Genomic DNA, 23,861 nt, shown 5'->3' with positions numbered 1-23,861 from the left:
CTTTACCATTGTATGGCAGCTTCATGTTAATATACAAATTCATACTTAGTAGTAATTGGCCCTGTGGGTAATGGGAACTTCCAGGAATTATGAAAACTCTTTCCCTGACAGATAATCTAATTTCATAAATGTACTTAAATAATCAGATCAAGGCTGCATCATCACAATACAATCACCACATATAATACTTGTTTAAAAAAAACAAACAAAAAATAACCAACTGAAGGCATGCCCAAGTTTAAAAGCATAAAAAAACATTACAAAAGTCAGAATGGCATAATAGATAGTTAGCCCTAGTTTCATGAAGACCTGGGTTTAAGTCTTGGCTCTGATGCACATTAACCATATGACTGTGGTTAAGATGCTTAACTTTACAATTTCCCAGGGAATTGTTGAAGACTATAAGTTACTGGGGCAGTTAGGTGGCACAGTAGATAGAGCACTAGCCCTGGACTCAAGAGGACCTGAATTCAAATCTGGCCCGAGATACTTACTAGCTCTGTGACCCTGGGCAAGTCACTTAACCCCAATTACCTCAAAAACAACAACAACCAAAAAAAAAGACTATAAAAAGTTACGAATGAATTCCCATTCTATATCAGCAGAGGTATATACCACACTGGAAGGCCCTCACTCTGATAAAATCCTGGATCTGAGGCAAAAAAAAAAAATACGTATTTTAAAACCTATTTTTGTGTGTTGTAATGTAATCATACAACTTGCTTCCTTAACTTGGAGATGATGGAGATTTGAGAGGAATATATGGTAGATGACTGAATTGAGATATCAGAAGATTTCACCTAGATGCGATGATGGAATAAAACTCTGAAGATGAAAGTAAGATGCACAGTAAGTCATGTACTTAGGTTAAGTATGAAATAAGGTAGATGTAATGACATAGTTCACTAGAAAGAAAAAAAGCACACCAAAACTAGGGGTTCTCATAGACCATGACCTCCATGAGTCCACAGCACGAGGAGGCAAAATACCAAGCACATGAGAAATTAGACTACATTTATACGATTATAGTATCCTTCAACGAAGGGAGTGATGAGATAACTTTCCTTTACTAGTCTTCTTTTTAATTTTAGGTATTCTCCAAGGTAGAGTTCTAAGGCCCCTATTCTTTCTTTTCACTCTCTGTAGGGTCCACAGAGTACATGAGAAAGAACTAGGTGGTATGGTGGACTGAGCACCAGACTTGGAGTTGGAAGATATAAGATCATATTCTGCCTCAAATACTTCCAACTGTGTCAATCTAGACAAATCACTTAACCTTTCAGCCTCAGTTTCCTCATATATAAAACAAATATATTAACATGTAACTCACAGGGTGGTGGGAGAGTCAAAGGAGATTGTATGTGTAAAGTACATTGCAAGTCTTAAAGGGCAATGTAAATTTTAGTTATTATTATTATTATACTTGTTACATACATATATTGACTAAAATCATACAAAGATTATATCTAGGGCTATGTGTTCAGTTCTGGGAATGACATTTATTCTGGACTAGGACCAGTTCATGCTATCTCAGTGATTCAGGCTATGAATTCAAACATAATTAAACACATATGGACCATAAAATCTTAATTAAGATAACATGATAGGAATTGGAGTTGTAGTTTTATTGATACAGCGAACTCCCTGGTAAGAAAACTCTCTAGCAATGCTGCAACTTATATACTTAAGGACTTGCTTAGAGTGAGGAGAGATTAAATGACTTGCCCAGGGTCACACAGCCAGTATGTGGAGTTGAAACCACGTCTTCATGAGGCCAGTTCTCTTTTACTTAGGATAAAATACTAAAACAGACATTTTATAATTACTAAAAAATTCATGTTGCTATATTTTCCATCACCATATTTACCATGGCAGCAAAGCTGGAGCAGAAAGATATGCTATATAGAAATAGGAATAATAGCAAAAGTAGGAGGTAGGGAGGGTTTAGGAGTAAAGATGATGGAGTTCAGTTTTGCACATATTGTTTAAAATGTCTATTGGACATCCAATTCAAGATGTCTGCCATGCAGTTTGAGATGCAACACTGGAGATCTGAAAAGAGTTTTGGGCAGGATTGATAGATTTGAGAATCATCAGCATGGAGATGGTAATTAAATCCATAGGAGCTGAAAGATCACCAAGTGAAATAGTATAGATAGAGAAGAGAATAGGGTCCAGTACAGGACACTGCAGAACATTTATGGCTAGAGGGTATGATCTGGGCAAAGATTCAGCAAAACAGATTCAGAAGGAGTGGTCAGTAGTAATTGGTAGGAGGAAAACTAGGAGAAAGTGGTGTCCCAAAAATCTAGGAGCAGAGTATAGAGAAGAGGCTTTTCAACAGTGTCAAAGGCTGCAAAGAGATTGAGAAGAATGAGAATTGAAAAGAGGCCACTGGATTTGGCAGTTAAGAGATCTTTTGTAACTTTGGAGAGGGCAGATTTGGTGGAATGATGAGATTGGAAGTAGGATTGTAAGGGGTTAAGAAGAAAACGAGAGGAGAGAAAGTTGAGGCATCTATTATAGATAGCCTCTCTAAGGGGGTAGCCAAAATGGCAGAAGAAACATAGGACAGTGATGGAAGGATCAAGTGAGGGATTTTTGAGGATGGGGAGACATGGGCATGTGTGTAGGCAGTAGGGAAGGAGTTAATAGGGAGAGATTGAAAATAAGTGATACAATAGGGATAATAGAGAGAGCAATGTGTTGGAGGAGATATAAATAAGGAATGGGATCTCTTAAGTAGATAGAGGGCTCAGCCTTTGTAAGGAGTAGGGCTATCCCATTGTGTGAGACAGGGGTGAAGGAAGAGTAAGGACAGAAGGTACATGAGAGACATGGGAAGGAGAAGAAGGTATTCATGGTGAATGGCTTCAGTTTTTTCTGCAAAATATGAAATAAGTTTTTCATTTGAGAGAGTTGGGGTAGGGGAGCCATAGGTAGTTTGAGAATGAAAAGGTTTGGAAGAGCCATGGTGAAGGGTGGGATAGAGTTGGTAAGGGAGGTATAGTAGGATTGCCTATCAGCAGTGAGGGCCCCAGTTGAGGTTATGTAACATAAATTTTAGTGGCTCCAGTAAGAATGGTTGTGTGATTTTTCTCAACTTCATTCAGCTGCATGTGTGGAGTGAAGGTGGTGAATATAGGGAATTATGCAAAGTAGAGTCTTGGCAGGGCACAATCAGTAAAATTATAAGGGGGCTAGGGACTAAAGAGAAGAACACAATGTAGAATTGAATTGTCTCACCAAGGGCTCAAGATGGAGAAAAGAGGAATGCAGGGGAGATGGAATGGGAGAGAACTGAGGGTTCAAAGGATTGGAAGTCATAGTGTAAACGAAGAATAGAGTTTTGTAAGGGAAGGCAGAGGGAGAGGTAGAAAGTCAATAGATTATGGTCAGATAAGGGTATTTTGGAATTCTTTTTGTTACTGTTGCTATTTTTTTGTTCATTAATTTTTTTGTTTTCAACATTCACTTTTATCAGATTTTGAGTTCCAATTTTTTTTCTTCCTCCTCCCTCCCCAAGATGGCAAGCAATCTGAAATAGGCTATACATGTATGATCATATTAAACATATTTCCATATAAGTCATGTTGTAAAAGAAGAATCAGAACAAAAGGGAAAAAATACAAGAAAGAAAAAAATTTAAGAAGTGATGCTTTAATCTGCATTCAGACTCCATAGTTTTTTCTCTGGATGTGGATAGCATTTTCCATCATGAGTCTTCTGCAGTTGTCTTATATCCTTGCATTGCTAAGAAGAGTCAAGTCTATCAAAATTGATCATTGTACAATATTGCTGTTACTATGTACGATGTTCTCCTGGTTCTGCTCACCTCACTCAGCATTAGTTCATGTAAATCTTTCCAGTTTTTTCTGAGATCCACCTGCTCATCATTTTTTGCAACGCTTCTTAAATTGTGGGTTTAAGACCTCATATAAGGTCAGGACCCACAGTTAAAGAAGCTGCTGAAGGGGTCACAAGTAGAAAAAGTTTAAGAAGGCCTGTGCCTTATAGCACAATAGTATTCCATTATATTTATATACCACAACTTGTTCAGCCATTCCCTGATTGATGGGCATCCCCTCAATTTTTAAATCTTTGCCATTACAAAAAAGAGCTGTTATAAATATTTTTGACATGTGGGTCCTTCCTTTTTGATGATCTTTTTGGGATACAGAGTGAGTAGTGGTATTGCTGGATTGCTAGGCTTTTGGGCATAGTTCCAAATGACTCTCCAGAATGATTGGATCAGTTCACAACTCCACCAACAATGCATTAGTGTTCTAATTTTTCCATATCTTCTCCAACATTTATCATTTTCCTTTTCTGTCATTAGCCAATCTGACAGGCATGAGTTGGTACCTCAGAGTTGTTATACTTTGCATTTCTCTAAACAATAGTGATTTAGAGCATTTTTTCATATAACTATAGATAGCTTTCACCTGAAAACTGACTGCTTGTACTTTTTGATTATTTGTCGATTGGGGAATGACTTATTTTTACAAATTTCATTCATTTCTCTATATATTTGTGAGATGAGGCCTTTACAGAGAAACTTGCTTCAAAACTTTTTTTCATAGTTATTTATTACTAACTGTGTTTTCCTTCATCCCATTTCCCCCTTGTTTATTCTATTCTTTCCTTTCACTCCTCAAAAGTATTTTACTTTTGACTACTGCCTCCCCTGATCCACCCTCCCTTCTATGAGCACTCCCCCTTCTCTTATCTCCCTCCCCTCCTACTTTACTATGGGGTAAGATAGATTTCGATATTCAATTGAGTATGTATGTTATTCCCTCTTTGAGCCAATTCCGTTGAAAGTAAGGTTCAAGCATTCCCCACCATCTCCCTCATCTTCTCCTCCACTGTAAAAGCTCTTTCCTGCCTTTTTTACGTGAAGTAATTTACTCCATTCTACTTCTCCCTTTCGCTTTCTCCCAGTACATTCCTCTTTCTCCCCTTTAATTTTACTTTTTTAGATGTCATCCCTTCATATTCAACTCACACCTGTGCCTTGTCTGTATATACTCCTTACTCCTCTAATAATGAAAAAAGTTCTTAGTTTACATTTAAGCTTATTAAGTCCCTTGTGATTTCCCTTTTCTGTTTACCTTTTATATGTTTCTCTTAAGTCTTGTATTTGAAACTCAAATTTTCTATCCAGCTCTGGTCTTTTCCTCAACAATTTTTGAAAGTTCTATATTTCATTGAATATCCATTTTTTCCCCTAACAGATTATATGCAGTTTTGCTGGGTAGGTGATTCTTGGTTATAATCCTAGTTCTTTTGCCCTCCAGAATACCATTTTCCAAGTCCTCTGATCCTTTAATACAGAAGCTGCTAAATCTTGTGTTATTCTGACTTCAGTGCCACATTTGAATTGTTTCTTTCTGGTTGCTTGGCAATATTTTCTCCTTGAGCTGGGAGCTCTGGAAATTGGCTATAATATTCCTGGGAGTTTTAATTTTGAGATTTTTTTAAGGAGGTGCTTGGTGGATTCTTTCAATTTCTATTTTACCTTCTGGTTCTAGACCATCAAGACAGTTTTCCTTGAAAATTTCTCGACAGATGATGTCTAGGCTCATTTTTTATCATGACTTTCATAAAGTCCAATACTTTTAAAATGATCTATCCTGGATTTATTTTCCAGGTCAGTTGTTTTTCTAATTAGATGTTTCACATTGTCTTCTATTTTTTTTCATTCTTTTGGTTTTGCTTTATTGCTTCTTGGTGTCTCATAGAAATATTAGCTTTCACTTGCTCAATTCTAATTTTTAAGGAACTAGTTTCTTCAGCGAAGTTTTGTACCTCCTTTTCCAGCTGGCCAATTTTATTTTTTAATGAGTTATTTTCTTCTGTGAATTTTTGTATATCTTTTTCTATTTAGCCAGTTCTGCTTTTCAAGGTAATCTTATCCTCATTGGATTTTTGTACCTTTTTTTTTAACCATTTGGCCTGTTCTGTTTTTTAAGATTTTATTTTTTTTAGTATATTTTTGTGCCTCCTTTGCCAAGCTATTGACTCTTTTTTTCATGATTTTCTTACATCATTCTCATTTCTCTTCCCGATTTTTCCTCTACCTCTCTTACTTGATTTTTAAAAACCTTTTTGAGTTCTTCCATAGCCTGAGACCAATTCATATTTTTCTTTGAGGTTTTGGATGTAGGATTTTTGACTTTGCTGTCTTCTTCTGAGTGTGTGTTTTGATCTTTCTTGCTACTATAGTAACTTTCTATAGTCATAATTTTTTTGTTTGCTCATTTTTCCAGCCTATTTCTTGACTTTTAACTTTTTGCTAAAGTGGGTCTCTGCTTCCAGGGTGGAGGGTGCAGTGTCCCAAGCTTCAGGGGTTTTGTGCAGCTGTTTTCAGAGATACTTCTAGGGATCTGTAAGTTTTCAATTCTTCCAAGGTGGTATGATCTAAGGTGTGTTTACTACTCTCCTGGCCTATGCTCTGGTCTGTGAGTGACCACAAGCACTCTTTTGTGCCCTGAAACTGTGACAAAGGTCCCCAGTCTCCTGTGGCCACAAGCTCTGGTGTGCTACTGCTCCTCCTTGCCCTGGGACTGCCACCCAGGACTGTGACCAGGATCCAAATATGGGAAAAGCAATAGAGTCCTGCCCCTGTGCCAGCAAACAGACCCCTGCAATCTCCTTCTGACCAGCTGGTTCAACCCCCTTACCTTCTGTGGCCTGAGATCTCTGGAAGCAGCCACTGCTGCTGCTGCTGATTCAGTCACTCTCAAGGCCTGCTCCTGGTTTGCTGGGGCCAGGTCTGAGCTGTTATAGCCTGCACTGTAATGTGCTCCACTCTCACCTGATGCAATATACCTTTCCTGCTAATCTTCTAAGTTGTGTTAGGCTGGAAAATTGTTTCACCCTATCCTTCTGTGGGTTCTGCTGCTCCAGAATTGGTTTTAGGGCATTATTTAAGAGTCTTTGGAGAGGTTTTGGGGAGATCTCAGATGAGTCTTTGCCTTTTCTCCACCATCTTAGCTCCACCCCCATGTCAAATTGTGAGTTACAGACTGGAACTGTGCCAAATATACTAGGTGAATAGGCACAAAGAGAATCTTTATACACTCTTTATACCACTCTAGGAATTCATCATACCACTATCACCAAATTCTTGTTAATATGAAGAGAAATCAAGGAGCCCTTCCTCTCATAGATCACTGATTTAGAGCTGGAAGGGATCTTAGAGGCAATTCCCTTTAGCCACAGATGAAGAAACTGAGGATCAGAGAAATTGGGCCACCAGCCCAAGATCATAGAAGTAATCATTTGAACCTTGGTCCACCAATTTCACAACTTTTGCTCTTTCCACTGTAATCATGTATAGTCCAATATGGGGAGGTGGGAGGGTGCTACCAGATTAAATAGTACCTACCATGCTAGAGGCATTGCTTGGTTCAGACCAGCTGGCAGACAAATCTAGGGCTATCTAAGACATGCATTACAGGTTACTCCTAAATTTTATCGCTCATGCCGTTTAGGCCTGCTCTAACCCCAGATGGACTTTAGCTTCCAAACAGTTTTAGTTTTTTCCTAGCTGAAGATATTGGCAGTAGGCCATGTACATGGACAAGGCGCCTGCTACACATGTTCAGCCAGCACTGCTTGAGCAAATACTACCTTACTGGGTGAGGAGCCAAAGATATTCACTAACCTAAACTGTGAACTTACCATGACAAAATTGTCAGTTTTGAATGCAAAGTTAAAGTGATCCACAAAGATTTATATTTGAATTATGAGTTTTGTGTACTTTACCAATTACTTTGTCTTTTTTTTTCCAGAAAAGGTGGTTCTACTAGGGGAGAGCCCCCAAATTAAGAGTATGGCAAAAAGAAAGATGGCTGCCTGCCTATAAAAAAAAATAAGCAACAACTTCTAATGTGATGAATGCTAAAAGAAATGGAACAGTTCTTAATTGTGTCTATATACATGTATATATGTATGAACATACAAGTAAAATAAATATATATGCATATATATCTCCAACCTCAGTCTTTCTTCCAGATTGCAGCCTCACATCATTAATTATCGATTGGACATTTTAAACTGGATGCCCCACAGACATCTCAAACTCAGCATGTCCAAAACAGAATGCATCTTTTCCCTATAACCCAACCTCTCTTCAGACTTCTCTATATTTTGTTAAAAGTACTACCATCTGGAAACTCAGGTTCACAAAATCTCAGTCATGCTCAGATCCTCACTGTCCCCTTACAACTAATCAATTGCTAAGTCTTATCCATTCTACCTCTACCTATCTTAAATTTATCCTGAATATATGTTGTTTGTACAGTGTTGTTTACATGTTGTTACCCTATTAGGATGAGAGCTCCTTGAGAGTAGGTGCTGTTTTTTGCCTTTCTTTGTATCACAGTGCCTGGCACATAGTAGGTCTTTAGAGATGCCTGTGGATACCTGTAGAATTACCTGGGTTGAAATGGTGAATGAAAAATGGGTGAAAAAGAGTCTTCCCACCCCTCCTTCAATAGATGAAGTAGTCTGGAGCTCATAGGAATTAAGGAATTGACATGCCAGGATTTTAGAAGCATCATCAAAATTAATATTGAATCTGTCAAGGATAATGAAAGTAAACAAAAATTATGCCACTTGCCAGGGATATCAATAAATATTTTTTGTCCAAAGAAATCTTCAGATCTGATATGAAGAAAGAATAAATATCTAATTGCCTATTGGACATGTTAAACTGGTTATCCCAGAGGTATCTCAAACTCAGCATGTGCAAAAAAAGCATTCATTATCTTTTTCCCTTGATCACTTCTCACTTGGACTATTGCAATATCCTCCTAATTGGTCTCCTACCTTCTTGAGCTCTTCTCCAATCTATCCTCTACTCAACTGTCAAAATCATATTCCTAAATCACATTTCTGATCACATCATTCCGCTACTCAAAAAAAATCCTATGGTTCTCTGTTACCTCTGAATACAAACCCCTCTAGGATTTAAAGACCGTTACAATATGGTTCTAACCTACCTTTCCAGGTTTATCTCACATTACTCTCCACACATTTTATGATTTAGTTAAACTGGCTTCCTTCCTTTTTCTCATATATGACACTCTTTTCTAGTATCTACCCATCCCCCACACCATGAGCCTACTCCATTTTTATCTCTTTTAGAATCTCCAACTACAGGAGGCCTTTCCTGAACTCCCCAGCACCCTTCACTCTCAATTCCATACCTATTCTCACCTCCATTGTACTCTCATTATTCTGTATTTGTTTTTTATATACTTTGTCTATGTTGTCCAGACCACTGAAGGTAAAGGTCCTTGAAGTCAAGAACTATTTCATTTTTGCTTTATAAGTTAGTTTTTAAAATGTTTTTTGATGGAATGTTTAAAAGAAAGAATTCCTAAGTGCCAAGACACTTCAATGGGTACCTTTCTATCCTTTGCCCCTCCCCTATTCCCTTAGAAAAGAACTGCAACACTTTACAGTTGGAAGAGACTTTAGAGATCTTTTAACTTTGACCTTTTATAGAAGAGGAAATTTAAGCCACACAGCCAATGACCCACAGTTGCCAAGTCCAATGGCCTTTTCTCAATCCTCATTCTTCTTAACCTCTCTGCAATCTTTGAAACTTTCAAATCCAATTCAAATTGCAAAGAAACTTTGATCACTTTCTCCTCCTTGATACTCTCTTTTCCCTCTAGGTTTGTGGGTCACCACTCTCTCCTTTGACCTACATGACCACTCCTACTCATTCTCTTTTGATGGATCTGCATTCCAGGTCATACCCACTTAAGTATAGGTGTCCACACTGGGGAGGGTTCGGGCCAATGGGCCCTCGGTTCTCCCTTTGTACTACTTAACTTGATGATCTCACTAGCTCCCATGGATTTAATTGCTATTTCTATGTTGATGATTCACTATCCAGTCCCAACCTCTCTGCTAACCTCTAATCTTACCTCTCCAACTGCCTTTCAAGACATCTCAAACTGGATGTCTAGTGGACATCTTAAACCTAACAGGCCCAAAACTGACCTCATTATTTTCCCCCCTAATCCTTCTCACACTCCTATCATTGTAGAGGGTAACACCATCCTCCTAATCCTCCAAGCTCAAAACTTAAGTGTGATCTTTGACTCCTCACTATTTTTCACCCCTCAGATTCAATCTGTTGCCAAGACCTGTCCTGTTCACCTTTGTGACACCTCTTGAATATGCCCCCTTCCTCTTCTCTAATATTACCACACTCTTGACCTCATCACTTCATGACTGGACTATTACAATAGCCGGTTGCAAGTGTCTCCTCACTCTACTCCACTCAGCCTCTAAAGTGATTTTCCAAAAACATAGCTTTGACCATTTCACCCCCTCCCTCCCTCTCCTCAATAAACTCCAGTTGCTCCTCATGGCATCCAGTATCAAATTCAAAATCCTCTGCTGGGCCATTTAAAGCCATTCATAGCCTATGCCCTTCCAACCTTAGCAGCCTTCTTGCACCTTACTCCCCAACAGGTTTTCTTTGATCCAGTGACCCCCTGGCCCCTTTGCTGTCCCAGAAACACGACATCCTATGTCCTGCACCCAGGTATTTTCTCTGACTGTCTCCCTGGTCTAGAATACTCTTCCTCCTCATCTCAGTCGCCTGCTTCTCCAGCTTCTTTTACCATCTCCAGGAAGCCTTTCCCAAGGCCACTGACTTCTAAGGCCACCAGAAAGGCGGGACTTCCTGTCCCGGGAGATCGGCGGAAGTTTCGCTTCGCGGAGGCAAGGCGCTGGGAGGGCGGGTCCAAGGCGGCGGGTAAGCCCCGACGGCCTCCGAAGTGGGGGCTGGGGGCGGGGAGGGAGGGGCGGCAGGGCAGCGGCTGCTGGTTGGAGGAGCCCGCAGGCTCCCCGCGGGGCCCCGAGGGTGGGCGGGCGGACTAGCTGGGGGCAGGTAGAAGAGCCCTTTGCTGCTGGAGTTGAGTGTTGGGTCCCCGAGGCTCTGGTGACTGCTGGGACTGCCGAGGAGGCAGCGGCTGCGGCCAAGGGACCGGTCCCGAGATGGCAGAACGTGCGCTCGTCCCTCCTTCTGAGAGTGTCCCCCGACTGACTCGCCCGCCCTCTCCGGCTGCAGACGTCGGGGCGTCCGCGGCCTTAAGTGAGAAACAATCCCCTCTGCTGCCTTCCCAGCAGGGGGGCGTGCAGCCTGACCACCAAAACGAGGGGAACCCCGCTACTTCCCAAGGTAACCCAGAATGAAAAGCAGGGTCCTGGATTGAGAGCTGGAAGAGCATTTAGTACAGTCTTGTCGTTTTATGGATAAGGAAATTGAAGCCTAGAGAGGTTAAGTCACTTGTCCTGGATCGCATAGCTTTTAAGTGTTACACGGAGGATTCAGTAGAATCTGATGAAAGGCAGCTCCTCAATCGGATAAATGTTTTAGTTTATTTTCCAAACTTTTTTTTGGCTGGTTGGCTTAATTTTGTATATTATGATGTATGGACAGTAGTATAATGGTTATGCCATAACCTTTTGATAAATGAGATACCTGAAAGAACTGGACTGTATTTCAAATTTTTATTGAATTGAATTGAAAACAGTAATCATAATTAAGTGATAAATGTGTTGTATCACTTCCTTTGTCATGTAGTCATGTTGCTTTGTGTGTGTGTTGTTGTTTTTTAGTTTTTGTTTTTGTTTTTTTTAACGTGTGAACGTCTTACCGCTTCAAAGCTACTTCAAAGCTACAGAGCGGATAGAGTGCTGGACTTGAAGTCAGAAAGACGTGTATTCAAATCTTATCTCAGATACTAGATTTCTCACAAAGGACAAGTCACAAAAACCTGAGACTCCATTTCCTCATCTGTTAAATGGGAATGAAAATACTTAGTACCTGTCTCATTGTTTGGAAGGTTAAGTGAGATCATGTGTGTTGAAAAAGCACTTTGCAAACTTCAAAGGGTTTGTTATTTTATTTTGCTTAGTTATTTCAGTTGTGTCCAACTCTTCATGACCCCATTTGGGGTTTTCTTGGAAAAGATACTGGAGTGGTTTGCCATTTCCTTCACCAGCCCATTTTACAGATGAAGACACTGAGGCCAACAGAGTTAAGTGACTTGCCCAGAGTTACACAGCTAGTAAGTGTCAAGTGTCTGAGGTCACATTTGAACTCAGGTCCTCCTGACTCCAAGGCCAGATCTCTATCCACTGCGCCACCTAGCTGCATCTCAACATCTTTTTCAATCTTGCCAAATACCTATGCTTTTCTGAGCCCACAGCCTTCTCACCCCAGAGATGCCCCTTCCCCCTTTCCCCACCACTCCACATCCTACCTCTTCGCCTTTCTTGAGTTCCTGTCCAGTGCTGCAATTTTGGGAAGTTCCCAGGCCATCCATACTTACTTCTCTTTCAGCTTCACTACTAACTCTCTGGACTTTTCCACCTTAATGCTTTCCAGATCCCTTTTATGTGTTGTCTTTCCCCATTAGAATGTAAGCTCCTTGAAGGTAGGGACTATCTTTTTTAGAAATATAGTAGGTACTAAATAAATATTCTTTATGTGTGAAGAGGAGTAATACATTAAAAGTCTAGAAAGATAACCAGGGGGCTAGTCTATGAAGAGCTTTAAATGCCAAACAGAAGAACTTATATTTTATCCTAGAGGTAATAGGGAGCCATTGGAGTTTACTGAGTGGGGGGCAGGGTATCCTGACTAGACCTACACTTTAGGAAAATCACTTTGGAAGCTGTTTTGAGGCAATTGGACTGAGAGGAAGTGCCTAATGAAGGCTATTCCATTGGTATAGGTGAGAGGTGATGAGGGTCTGAACTAGGCAGGGTAGTGGTTGTGTGAGTAAACAGAAGAGGACATAAGTGGGGGATATTGTAAAGGAAAAAAAATGAGATTTGGCAATTTATTAGATCTATCAGATAAGGGAGAGAAAGTTGAGGATGACACCAAACTGGCAAACCTGACTGGAAGTCTATGCCATTGAAAATAATAAAAAAGTTCAGGAAAGGGAAGGATTTGGAGGAAAGATAATAAGGTGGGGTTTGTTGTTGTTTTTACATATTGGGTTTGAGAATCCTACAGGACATCCAAAATGTCAAGGTGATCAGGAGAGAGACTAGGGTTGGATAATTAGATCTGGGAATTATCTACATAGAGATGATAGTTAAACCCATGGGAGCTAATGAAATAACCAAGTTAAAAAATATGGAAGGGAAAGAGAGGGCCTAGGACAGCACTGAAGGTCACCTATAGTTAGTGGGCATCACATGGATGAAGATACAGCAAAGGAGACTGGCACGTTTTCAAACATGTAGGAGGAGAACTAAGAGCAGTCACAAAAACAAGAGAAAGAGTATCCAGGAGTGTCAAATCCCACAAAGAGGTCAAGGAATCTGAGGATTGAGAAAAGACCGTTATATTTGGTTATTAAGAGGTAATTGGTGACTTTGGAGAGAATGGTTTCAGTTTGATGATGATTCAGAAACTATAATTCAGAGGGTAAGGTCTAGGGAGAAGATAAAATATATGATCGTTTTCATCATCATAATAGCTAACATTCATATAGTGCTTACTATGTGCCAGGCACTGTACTAAGTATTTGCACTTATCTCATTTGATCTTCACAACAACTCCAGGAGAAAAGTACTGTGATTATTCCCATTTTTTGGTTGAGAAAACTGAGGTAAATGGAGGTTAAATGACTTGCCCAGAGTCACATAGCTAGTAAAGGTTTGAAGTCAGATTTGAACTCAGGTCTTCTGACTCTGAGCCCTGCATTCTATCCACTGCACCACCTGGCTGCTTTATCAGATAAAAGGCCATTCGTAGTTTCTGAATGTAGAAGTAGAACAGTTTTGGGTAATCAGGGGATTATGTAGCAGGAATGGAGTGGAGGAGTTAGTCATAAAAGTTGAATAAAATTAAGGAACTGGCAATTAGGGTATGTGAGGGAACATCAGGATGTGTGTTGAAATCTAGAATGCAAAGATGAGTTGGGATAGAGAAAGACTGTGATCCTGGCACTGAACTTTTTTAAGAAGAAAAGAAAGAGAATGTCCTGGAGGTTAATAGACAACAGCCACCTGAATTTTGATTTGGGAAGCTAGGTGGTGTAGCAGATAGAGGGTCAGTCCTGGAGTCAGGAAGACTCATCTTCCTAAATTCAAATCTGGCCTCAAACACTTATTAGCTGTGTGACCATGGGCAAGCCATTTAACCCTGTTGACCTTAGTTCTTCATCTGTAAAATAAACTGGAGAAGGAAATGGCAAGCTACTCCATTATCTCTGCCAAAAAAAAAGCCCAAATGGGGTCACAAAGAGTCAGACACAACTGGAAAATGATGGAACAACAGAAACTTGGTTGGGTGATAACTCTGGAGTTTGTGAACCTCAAAGAAGGATGGGTTGAAGAGTGATTGCCTCAGAGGAAGAGTCTGGGAGTGGCAATGGGGAGTGAGGAGATTCTGACTTCCCCACAGTGGCCAGTGAGTCAGGGCTATGAGCGAAAGTGAAGCTTATAGAACTGGAAAGGGTAGCCAGGGATGGAGTATTATCAGGAGGGAGCCACATCGCAATGTATCCCAGAAGATGGAAGGAGAAAGTGAAAAAATGATTTAAGATGAAAAGTAGTTAATTATAGAATAGATGTTCCAGATGGCATCATGTAATGGGTGCACAGATCTAGAGTGGAACATTTGGGAAGGAGGATGGGGTGGGGATTAGAGGTGGATGGGAAAGAGGGAACAGACAGCCGGGATTGAGGAGTGGTATTCATAGGATGTCAGAGGTGCAATATCACTGGGTTGAGAGGGATGGAAGTATGCAGATTATTGAGTAATGAGTTCTGGCAAAGTGTCCGTGAGATCTACTGGTGAAATCAAGTAATTAAAAAGTTTCTACACAGCCCTCAGCTGCCTGATCTATCCGAAGGTGTGTTCTAGGAGTTGTCAGGAAACCCACCTGGTGGCAGGCATGAACAGGATGTGGTGTATTCCCAACCTGAAGGCTTTGGTGTCCCAGGCCTTATTTAGGGCAAGTCTGGTTATGAAGTGGCTCTCGAGTGTCTGGAATCATATCAAAGAAAAAGGAAGGTGGCTTAGGCAAGTTGTGGCCTGTGGGAATGTCTGTTTCCTCACAGTCCTACCTCCACTTAACAATTATTTGTAATTTTTGCCACACTAGTGGATGTAAGCTGATATCTGAAAGATGTTTTGATTTGCAGTTCTGTGGTTATTAGAAAATGTAAACATCTTTTCTTGTGCTTTTTAAAAGTTTGTATTTAGTCCTTCAACATCTGTTTATGTCCTTTGACAATATTATTAGTCTTATAGAAGTGTGTCAGTTCTTTATAGATTCTGGATGTCAGACCTTTATCGGCTACATATTGCAGTTTTTTCCCTAGTCTATTCTTTGTCTTTTAATCTTTAGAGATATTGCTTTTTGTTTTTCAAAATCCTTTACCTTTGTATAACCAAACAAATCAATTTTGTTTTCTAGTAATGACTTATATTTGTTTAATAAAATTTGTTTAATAAAAATGTAGCTGAGACAAATATTCCTTTTTCTTTAAGCTTTTAAAAGTGAATTTTAATGATTAACAAATATGTTTAGATCACTCGTCCAGGTAGAATTTATTTTGGTATATTATATGGAGTATTGATTCAAACCAATTTTTTGCCATACAGCTATCTAATTTTCCCAGCAGTTTTTATTGAATAATAATTCCATTTCTTAGTATAATATACATACATTGGTGGGGAGGTGGAGAGTGAAGTGGGACTGAGTAGAATCCCTTACCCTATAAAATCCTCATAGACTGGTAAGCTGCTAGAGAGAGAGGGAAGTAGATCTAGAAGCAACAATGATTATATTGGTAAAGGATTCCTTAAAGGGAACCACATGGTGCATATGGAAGACAGGAAAGTGTTCTTCTCTCCCTTGGCCTGGGCTGGCTTGAATCCAAGGAGTTTGTCTTCACTATATCTAAGAGATTTTATTTACTTCAGGATATTAATCTCTCTGCTTAGACTACATCCTATAAATAAATTTCAAGTTGGCTGAGTAACACCCAAGGTTACACCACATGTTTGTGATTTCCCAAGGGAGAAATCATTACTGACTTCTCACCTCTTCCCCAATCCTCATCTCCCTACATATGTCTTCTGCTCTTCTTAGACGGCCCTTCCCTACAAATTGGCATTAGTACTAGCAACATTAGCCACAGGACAGTTAAGGTCCATTATTATCTTTAGATAACAATAGGAATAAATAGGGAAGGGGGCAGTTTGTAGACATTTGCAGTCAGAGCAGGGCACTGCCAAGTGTAGAAATCAGTCATTAAACATTTATTAAGCACCTACTATGTGCTAGGCACTGTTCTAAGCACTGGGGATACAAAAAGGCAAAAAACAGATTCTACCCTCCAGGAGCTCACAGTCTAATGGAGGAGACAGTAGGAAGACTAATATGTACAAACATGCTATATACTGGATAATTTGGAAATATTTAAAACAGGGAGGCCACTAGAATTAAGAGAAGTTGAGAAAGGCTTCCTGTAGAAGAAGGGTTTTAGTTAGGACTTGAAGGAAGCTGGGGAAACCAGTAGATAGAGATGAAGATGACATGGGAGACAGCCAGAGAAAATACCTGGAGTGTAGAGATGGAGTCTCTTGTTCTCAGAACAGCAAAGAGGCCAGTGTCACTAGACTGAAGAGAGAAATGTAAGAAGACTGGACAGGTGGGTGTGGGTGGGAGGGTAGATTATGAAAGGCTTTGAATGCCAAACAGGATTTTGTATTTGAGGGAACCATTCAAGGTTATTAGGTAAGGAAGTGACAGTTATACCCGCACTTTAGTAAAATCACTTTGGGTGCTGAATGGAGGATGGAATGAAGTAGGTAGAGACTTGAGGCAGGCAGATTCACTATCAGTTTATTGCCGTGGTCAAAACATGAGATGATGAGGTCCAGCAACAGAGCAGTGATAATGTCAGAGAAGAAAAAAAGGTATACTCAGGAGAAGTTGAGGGGAGGGTAGAGAGGTTTAGGGAGGAAGATAATGAGTTATAAGGAAATATAATAATAATATAATACAGTTATCCCTTCCATATTGCAATTTTCCCCATCACAGTTTCGATATATGGCGGGTCGGCATAAGAAATTAACGGGAATTTTGGAAGCCGCAGACGACCCAAGGAGGCTCTCAGATAACACTGAAAAAGTTTAGAAACTCAGAAATGCATAAAATATATGTATAGTATTATATAATAACCCAAATTTTAGAATAAGTTACTATAAACATTCCATAAAAGAAAAAGAAAAAAAGTTCAGACTTCTCTGGTACAAAGAAGGATCAAAAAAATTTTACTCTGATTTTCCAGATCGCAGGGGACACCGTGCCTTTAGTCCCCACAATGGGGAAAGGAGAACTGTATATGGGAAAAAATAAAGTTAGAACATGTATTTTCTCTTACAGTGTATACACTCTGGCTCACTCTTAGACTCAGGTGGCTACATTTGTCCCAAGATCCTATCATACCCTGAGGAGTTAATAGGGTGCATTTTGCATTTTATTTGCTTTGACTTAAGGCCCCACTAGCTCTCTTTGTCCCATTGTTAAGGGGGCCTGTAACTAGGCTCCAGTTCCTTTTAACTATTCAACCTGGGTGCATACTCTACCTTTTAGCACTTCTTACCTCAATTCCTCCATAGTATTGGTCACACCAACTTCACATCCACATGTGTGATGTGTGATTCAGGGATCTGTCAGTTGACGCCTTGTCTCAGTTACTGCTGGGCTGGAGTGCCAAGTTCATCCTGAAAGTTCCTCTTTTCTCCTTGGGGCAACAATGTAGCACGGGCTCTAAAACTAAGCTCTTGGATCCTGGAACACTAGAATACTAAGGTAGCCTCTGACCTTTTGAAATTTACTGGGCTGTGGAGGATCTACCTCTTTCACCTGGATCATGTCTCAAGTAAAATTCGACAAAAGTAGAATGAGGCACATTCTCTTTGAGCAAGATAACATTTTATTAATAGGGTGCAAACCTGCCAATAAGAATGGGTCAATGGATTTGCTTCAGTTTAAGCCAAAGACCCCAAGATGAAGAGTTAATTCATTTTTATAAAATTAGAACAAATAACAGAACAGGAAAGGTGACACTATGGCATTAAGGACAAGGATGATTGGTTACATAGCTGAGGCATGGGGAGCAGTATGATTGGTTGGAAGTTGGAAATGAGGGGCTAGCAACATCCCCTCCCTTTCCCTCCTGTAACTAAGAAAAATTCATTGTTTCAGTCCACTCGAAAGATTAAAAGATAGTGGACTAGACTTCTTTGGATAGCAAACCAGATATCCTTGAAGGAATAGTTTGGTGGTGTAAAGATACTAGATCGGAGTCCCTGGTGTCCACTGGCTTCTGCCAAAGATAGCCGAATTCCTTGAGGCGAGAATAGAACAGTGATTAGCAAGAGAACTGGATTTCAAAACTTAACTCATTACAGACCAACTAAGTTCAGAGACCAGGAAACATGACTGAAGCAGTTACAGGATAAAATGAATTAACTGTAAATAGGATCAATTAAAAATGATACAGAATCAGTTTAATCCTTTCAATCAAAAAGGAACAGAGAGGCCAAGGACCACATGGCCTCGAGAGAGTGTCTCTTAACAATCTCAGAAGTTGTGAGATAGAATCACTGAGACTCCCCCAAGAATAAATGAGGCAAAATAGGGAATGACTGGTTCATTTTTGAATGTTTCTATGGACAATCAAAGAACCTGCACTTCACAATGTGATTCCTGACCAAAATGAGTTCTAGAATATCTATACATTCTCCAGTCTCCAAGGCATTTTCTTTACATGTCGTGATTCTCTGACAGGCAACTCCTTAACCTTTATATGGAGAGATGCTCTTCCAGGTGCTCTTATATCCCCATTATACTCCTTTGACTTGGAGGGATAAACTCACCAAAAGTAGTCTGATCAGCACAGAATCCTACAGCTCCCGATCTCTGCCCAGGATCCACTGTGTCATTAACCACAGCAGCAATACCTGCCCCAGAACCTTCTAGAGCAGAGATTCCACAGGTCTCCTAAAGGGATCTGTACTTAAGTTTTAGGAGGTTCCTGAACTTGATATAAAAAACAATTATTTCCTTTGTAACCCTATGTATTTATTTTATGCATTTCAAAACATTATTCTGAGAAGGGGTCTATAGTCTTCACCAGGCTGCCAAGGGCTCCATAACATAAAAAAAGTTACTCTTGTATTAGAGTGTTTGTAAGAAAGAACAGAGGATCACAAATCTAGAGGCCTTTTTAATTGCTCAACTCTGCACCGAGTCCAGACTCCAAGCAGACCATCACCTTGTTGTTGTTTCTATCATGTTATTTTTAAATCAAAGCTTGTTTCCTTTTTAGTGTTCTTGATGAGATTTTGAGCCATTCTAGGCTCTATGATAAGATTTAGAAACTACTTTTACCAGCATCACATAAATAATTTCTGCAGGTGATAATCAGGTTTTTTTGTTTTGTTTTTTCTTAAATTTGTTCATCAAATCTGGAAGTACAACCTCTTTGGGGCTACATATCTTTATATACTGATTATGATAACCTCTTTGTATTGTTTAGTTGTGTCAAACTCTTTGTGACCCCATTTATGGTTTTCTTGGCAGAGATACTGGAGTGGTATGCCCTTTCCTTCTCCACCTCATTTTATAGATGAGGAAACTGAGGCAAACAGGGTTAAGTGACTTGCCCGAGGTCATACAGCTAGTAAGGGTCTGAGGCTCATATGAACTCAGGTCCTCCTGACTCCAGGCCTAACACTGTATTCATTGCAACACCTAGCTGCCCTGTACATAAATACCTATTCCTCTTTGTGTAGGTGTTTATAAAATATATACCATTAGCTGCTCCACTGCAGCACTTTAACAAGCATACCCCTTTTACTTGGGAGAAATTAAGTTTGTGCTGTGACCTACTTTGTAATCTTATATTTTCCATCTGTTCTTAATTCTTTCTGGGAACTCATATAATAGAGATTTCTTTAAAACTATGGAAAAGTACATTGAAAATTTACTTGATTATCCTGAAATTCATCCTCCATCAGTAAAAGCTATACACATGCCTTTTCCCATCCATTCATCCCTTCAACCAATAGCAAGTGTCCCAGAGAATGAGGATAAGTCATTAGAGAGAGAATTATGACTTGAAAATTCTGTATCAACAAGAGTCTTCTCAGCTCAGAAGTTTGTCTCCAGATTGAAAGGGATTTCTGACCCAATGGGGAAAATGGTCTTGTGATGTCAGGAGTAAAATATGATGATAAATACAACACCAGTATATTCCTTTCATTTGTCATGCTTCTTATAGCCTAATAATGGATGCACTGTAATTAAAGTACTATATAATCATCTTTTTATAGGCAAATAGATTATGCACATTTTGAGTTTTCAGATTATGAGTATAGGAGGGAGAAGAGAAGAGGAAATTCTTTCTCGGGAAGGCCAAGAAGCCATTGCTGCTATCAAGAAGAGGGTGTGCAGTTATGGGGATGTGTCCCTGAAAACAGGCAAAATTTCATCACCAGGACATTGTGATATTTAACATTCAAATAAAGGGTAATAGTATAGTTGGGTTTTGTACTATGTTTCTTTTTTTCCCCCCACAGAAATGGCTGCTTCTTTTTTGAAGACTTCATCTCTTTCTGTAAGAAAAAAACTCTTACAGCAAACTGGCTTTCCACTGTATAGCACTTCTCACGTTTTCCATGAGGAAGATATCAAAAAGAAACTTCAGCAGTTTACTGGTGGATCCGTTGACCTTCGTAAAGAAGACTGTGGCATTGGCATTCTCACTCTTAACAACCCAAGTAAAAAGAATGCATTTTCAGGTACTAGTGATTCCCCCCTTCTAGTTGAAGGTTAATGGAAGAATATGAGGCACCACAGTCATATGGAAAGAGCACCACTGGTTTTAGAGTCAATGGGCCAAGGTTCAAGTGCTGCCTCTGTCACCACCTGTGTGTCTTCAAGCAAATCCTCTCTGAGCCTCAGTTTCTTCATATGTAAAATGAGAAAGTTAGACTAAATGCTTTCCAAGGTCCCTTTCTTAAGCTCTACCTTTACAGTCTTAGAATTTAATAAATAAGTGCTTATCAGTTATGAGTGATCCAATCTTACACCATCTTCTTTGAGCTTCTCTTGCTTTGGTTCTGATAAATACATTATATTCAGAGATCAATGTTATATAAATGGTTATACATTTTCTATTTTTTTTCCATGATGACTTTTTAAAAACTTACATTGACTTCTTTCTATCACAGAATACATTTCAGAGCTTACTTTCTACAATTTAAATTGATGTATGTTCAGGGAATGAAAAGTAATGCTAATAGACGAAGAAAATCATAGTTAGTAAAGTGAGTCTGAAACAAAGAAACCACATTATATTTTTCAAAGGCAAGAAGAAATGATTTTAATATTATTTCCTGTTCTGAGTTACGTATTTTCCTACTTCTTTGCATTTGTTGGTTGATTTAATCATATTTATTTTAATCAAATGTTTATCTATTTCATTTAATTTATCATAATATAAGAACCTTTAAGAGCAGAGACTATGGATCTTAGATGTGGAAGGGACCTTAGAGACTATCTAGTTCAGGACTTCTTAAATTTTTTCCACTCAGGACCCCTTTTCATGGTTGGGCAACATTTGTTGGCATTGTGTGGGCTCAGGGAACGTGCAGTGTAAATTGTGCATGCTTTGTGTTCAGAACCAAGGCTGCAGTGAAATTGTGTGATACAATATGGGTAAGCACTTTTTGCACATTCAGAAACCTTTTACTGTTGCCAAATTTTTTATGACCCTATATGGGGTCACACCCCACAGTTTAAGAAGTGCTGTTTCTAGTTTAACCCTCTCATTTTACAGATGAGGAAATTGAGGCCCAGAGAGGTTAAGTGAATTGCTCAAGATCACAAAGGTAGTGACAAATCCACTGTAGCACTTGGGCTATCCATCTGTTAGCCCTGACTTTAATTTTTTAAATTCCTTTGTCCTTTGGAAAAAAAAAAATAGGTGATAGTGGAACTTAATAAAGGGATCTTAGAAGCCCTCTAATCCAACTTCCTCATTTTACAGATGAGGAAAGAAACTGAGACTCAGAGAAGTTAATTGACTTCTTAATGGTCATAAATCTAGTAAATGTCAGAGAAAAGATTTAAACTGAAGTCTTTTGGACTCCATGTCCAGTGCTTTATCTATTTCATCATGCTAAGCACCTAGTACAGAACTGTTCATTCTTAGGAAGAGTTCAGTGAATATCCGTTCTGATTGAATTTGAACTGCAAGATAAAAGAAAACTTCCAAACTTTCAGTTTCTGAAGTGAGGTGGACTAATCAGGCAGACAGAGTCAGCATCCTTAATGGAGCATTTGCTGGTGGTGGTGTGAAAAATAAAAGAGAAAATAATCAGAACATATTCTGACCTTGAGAGGTGGCGTACATTCTAACGAAAGAGTTTATAGTTTAATGGATTAAGCGGTGGCTGGAGTAAACTTTGGCATTTGTTAGTCCAAATCCCTTTTTTAATTTATCACTTTGTTATAATCCTTTATTGGCTCCCAAGGCAGTTTCTTGAGTAAAGGAAAAATGAGAATTTATCACACTGAGAACACTGTGAACTTGGAAAGTTACCAAAGACTTTTAGCATAAGCGTATTCAAAAGATAAATATTAGAAGATCTTGGTGGGAACTTCAGTTTTAATTTTTTCCTCTTTCTACAATTCCCTTTACATTCCTTTAAGGACCACGGAAGGAGTTTTGGTCTAATTGAATCTTCTCTTTAGCCTAGTTTCTTTTTTTAACCACTCTCGTAAACATAATCTCTCCCTTTTCTGAATGAACACTATTAATGCTCATTTTAACACTTAATCATATGCTGCCTTGCATTGTTTTCTAACTGTTTCATGTGATATATAAATCCCATTAAGGCTTTTGTATCTTTTGTATCTCCCCCACAATCCAGTGCAGTGCTATGTACATAGACAATAAAGACCTGGAATGTACTTGCTAACCTTGGAATCTTTATTTCTATTTTTCTTTCCCTTTCAATAACAGGAGTTATGATGCTACAGCTTCTGGAGAGGGTGATTGAACTAGAAAACTGGAAAGAAGGGAAAGGCCTTATTGTCTGTGGGGCAAAAAACACTTTCTGCTCAGGATCTGATTTGAATGCTGTGAAAGGTCTGGGAACCTCACAGGTCAGTGGTCATGTAAATTGCATTTTTAACCCCTGATATACCTGTTGAAACATAAGATCATCGATTTGGAACTAGAATGGATAATCTAGTCAAACTCACTCATTTTACAGATGAGGAAACTGAGTTAAATAACTTGTCCAAAGTCACAAAGTAGCATGTAGTAGAGGTAAAATTGAACCCATATCCTCAGACTGTCCTTTCATTGTGGCCCTACCACTTAACTCCTTTCATTGACTGCACCTGGCCCACCCCAAGCTATTGCCACTCCTTAATCCCATCCAGATCTTCCCACAATATTTTTCTATATAAAAATACCAATCTTACCCCCATTAAATTGTGCAGATTCTTAGAATCTCACCCACTTCTATTGGTGACACAATAGCAGATTTACTAGAAATCTTGCCTGCCTAACAGTGTTATAATAAAACTTGACTACTTTGACTGAAAGAAGGCTTGATTGGTTGAATTCTTTTGAGGCAGACGCACCCTGTACCTTTGCAATTCCGGGTTCCCAGCACCCCAAACCACAACAATATGATACATGACATATAGAATGTATATTTATGAAAACACACAGAATAAATATAAATAGATACAAGGTTGTTAAATATA

General features: G+C 39.2%; 1 protein-coding gene across 4 annotated transcripts in view; it reads left to right on the top strand.

Moving 5' to 3' along the window:
- Nucleotides 1-10,741: 10,741 nt before the first annotated feature.
- Nucleotides 10,742-23,861, top strand: part of ECHDC1 (ethylmalonyl-CoA decarboxylase 1) — a 53,505-nt gene continuing 40,385 nt past the window's right edge. For 2 of the 4 annotated variants that reach the window (XM_027848676.1, XM_027848675.1), the window contains exons 1-3: nucleotides 10,895-11,212; nucleotides 20,657-20,878; nucleotides 23,107-23,249. In XM_027848676.1, the coding sequence (XP_027704477.1) occupies nucleotides 11,029-11,212; nucleotides 20,657-20,878; nucleotides 23,107-23,249 (549 nt within the window). In that variant the 5' untranslated portion in view covers nucleotides 10,895-11,028. Of the gene's footprint in view, nucleotides 10,787-10,894; nucleotides 11,213-20,656; nucleotides 20,879-23,106; nucleotides 23,250-23,861 lie in introns of those variants that run through there. The other 2 variants (XM_027848674.1, XM_027848673.1) reach the window with 2 other exon arrangements.

This window comes from Vombatus ursinus, unplaced genomic scaffold (assembly GCF_900497805.2).
Source record: "Vombatus ursinus unplaced genomic scaffold, bare-nosed wombat genome assembly UNPS02006779.1, whole genome shotgun sequence".
In the NCBI taxonomy this organism is placed as follows: Eukaryota; Metazoa; Chordata; class Mammalia; order Diprotodontia; family Vombatidae; genus Vombatus; species Vombatus ursinus.
Note: the sequence above shows the minus strand (reverse complement) of the source record. Positions and strands in the feature narration are given on the sequence as shown.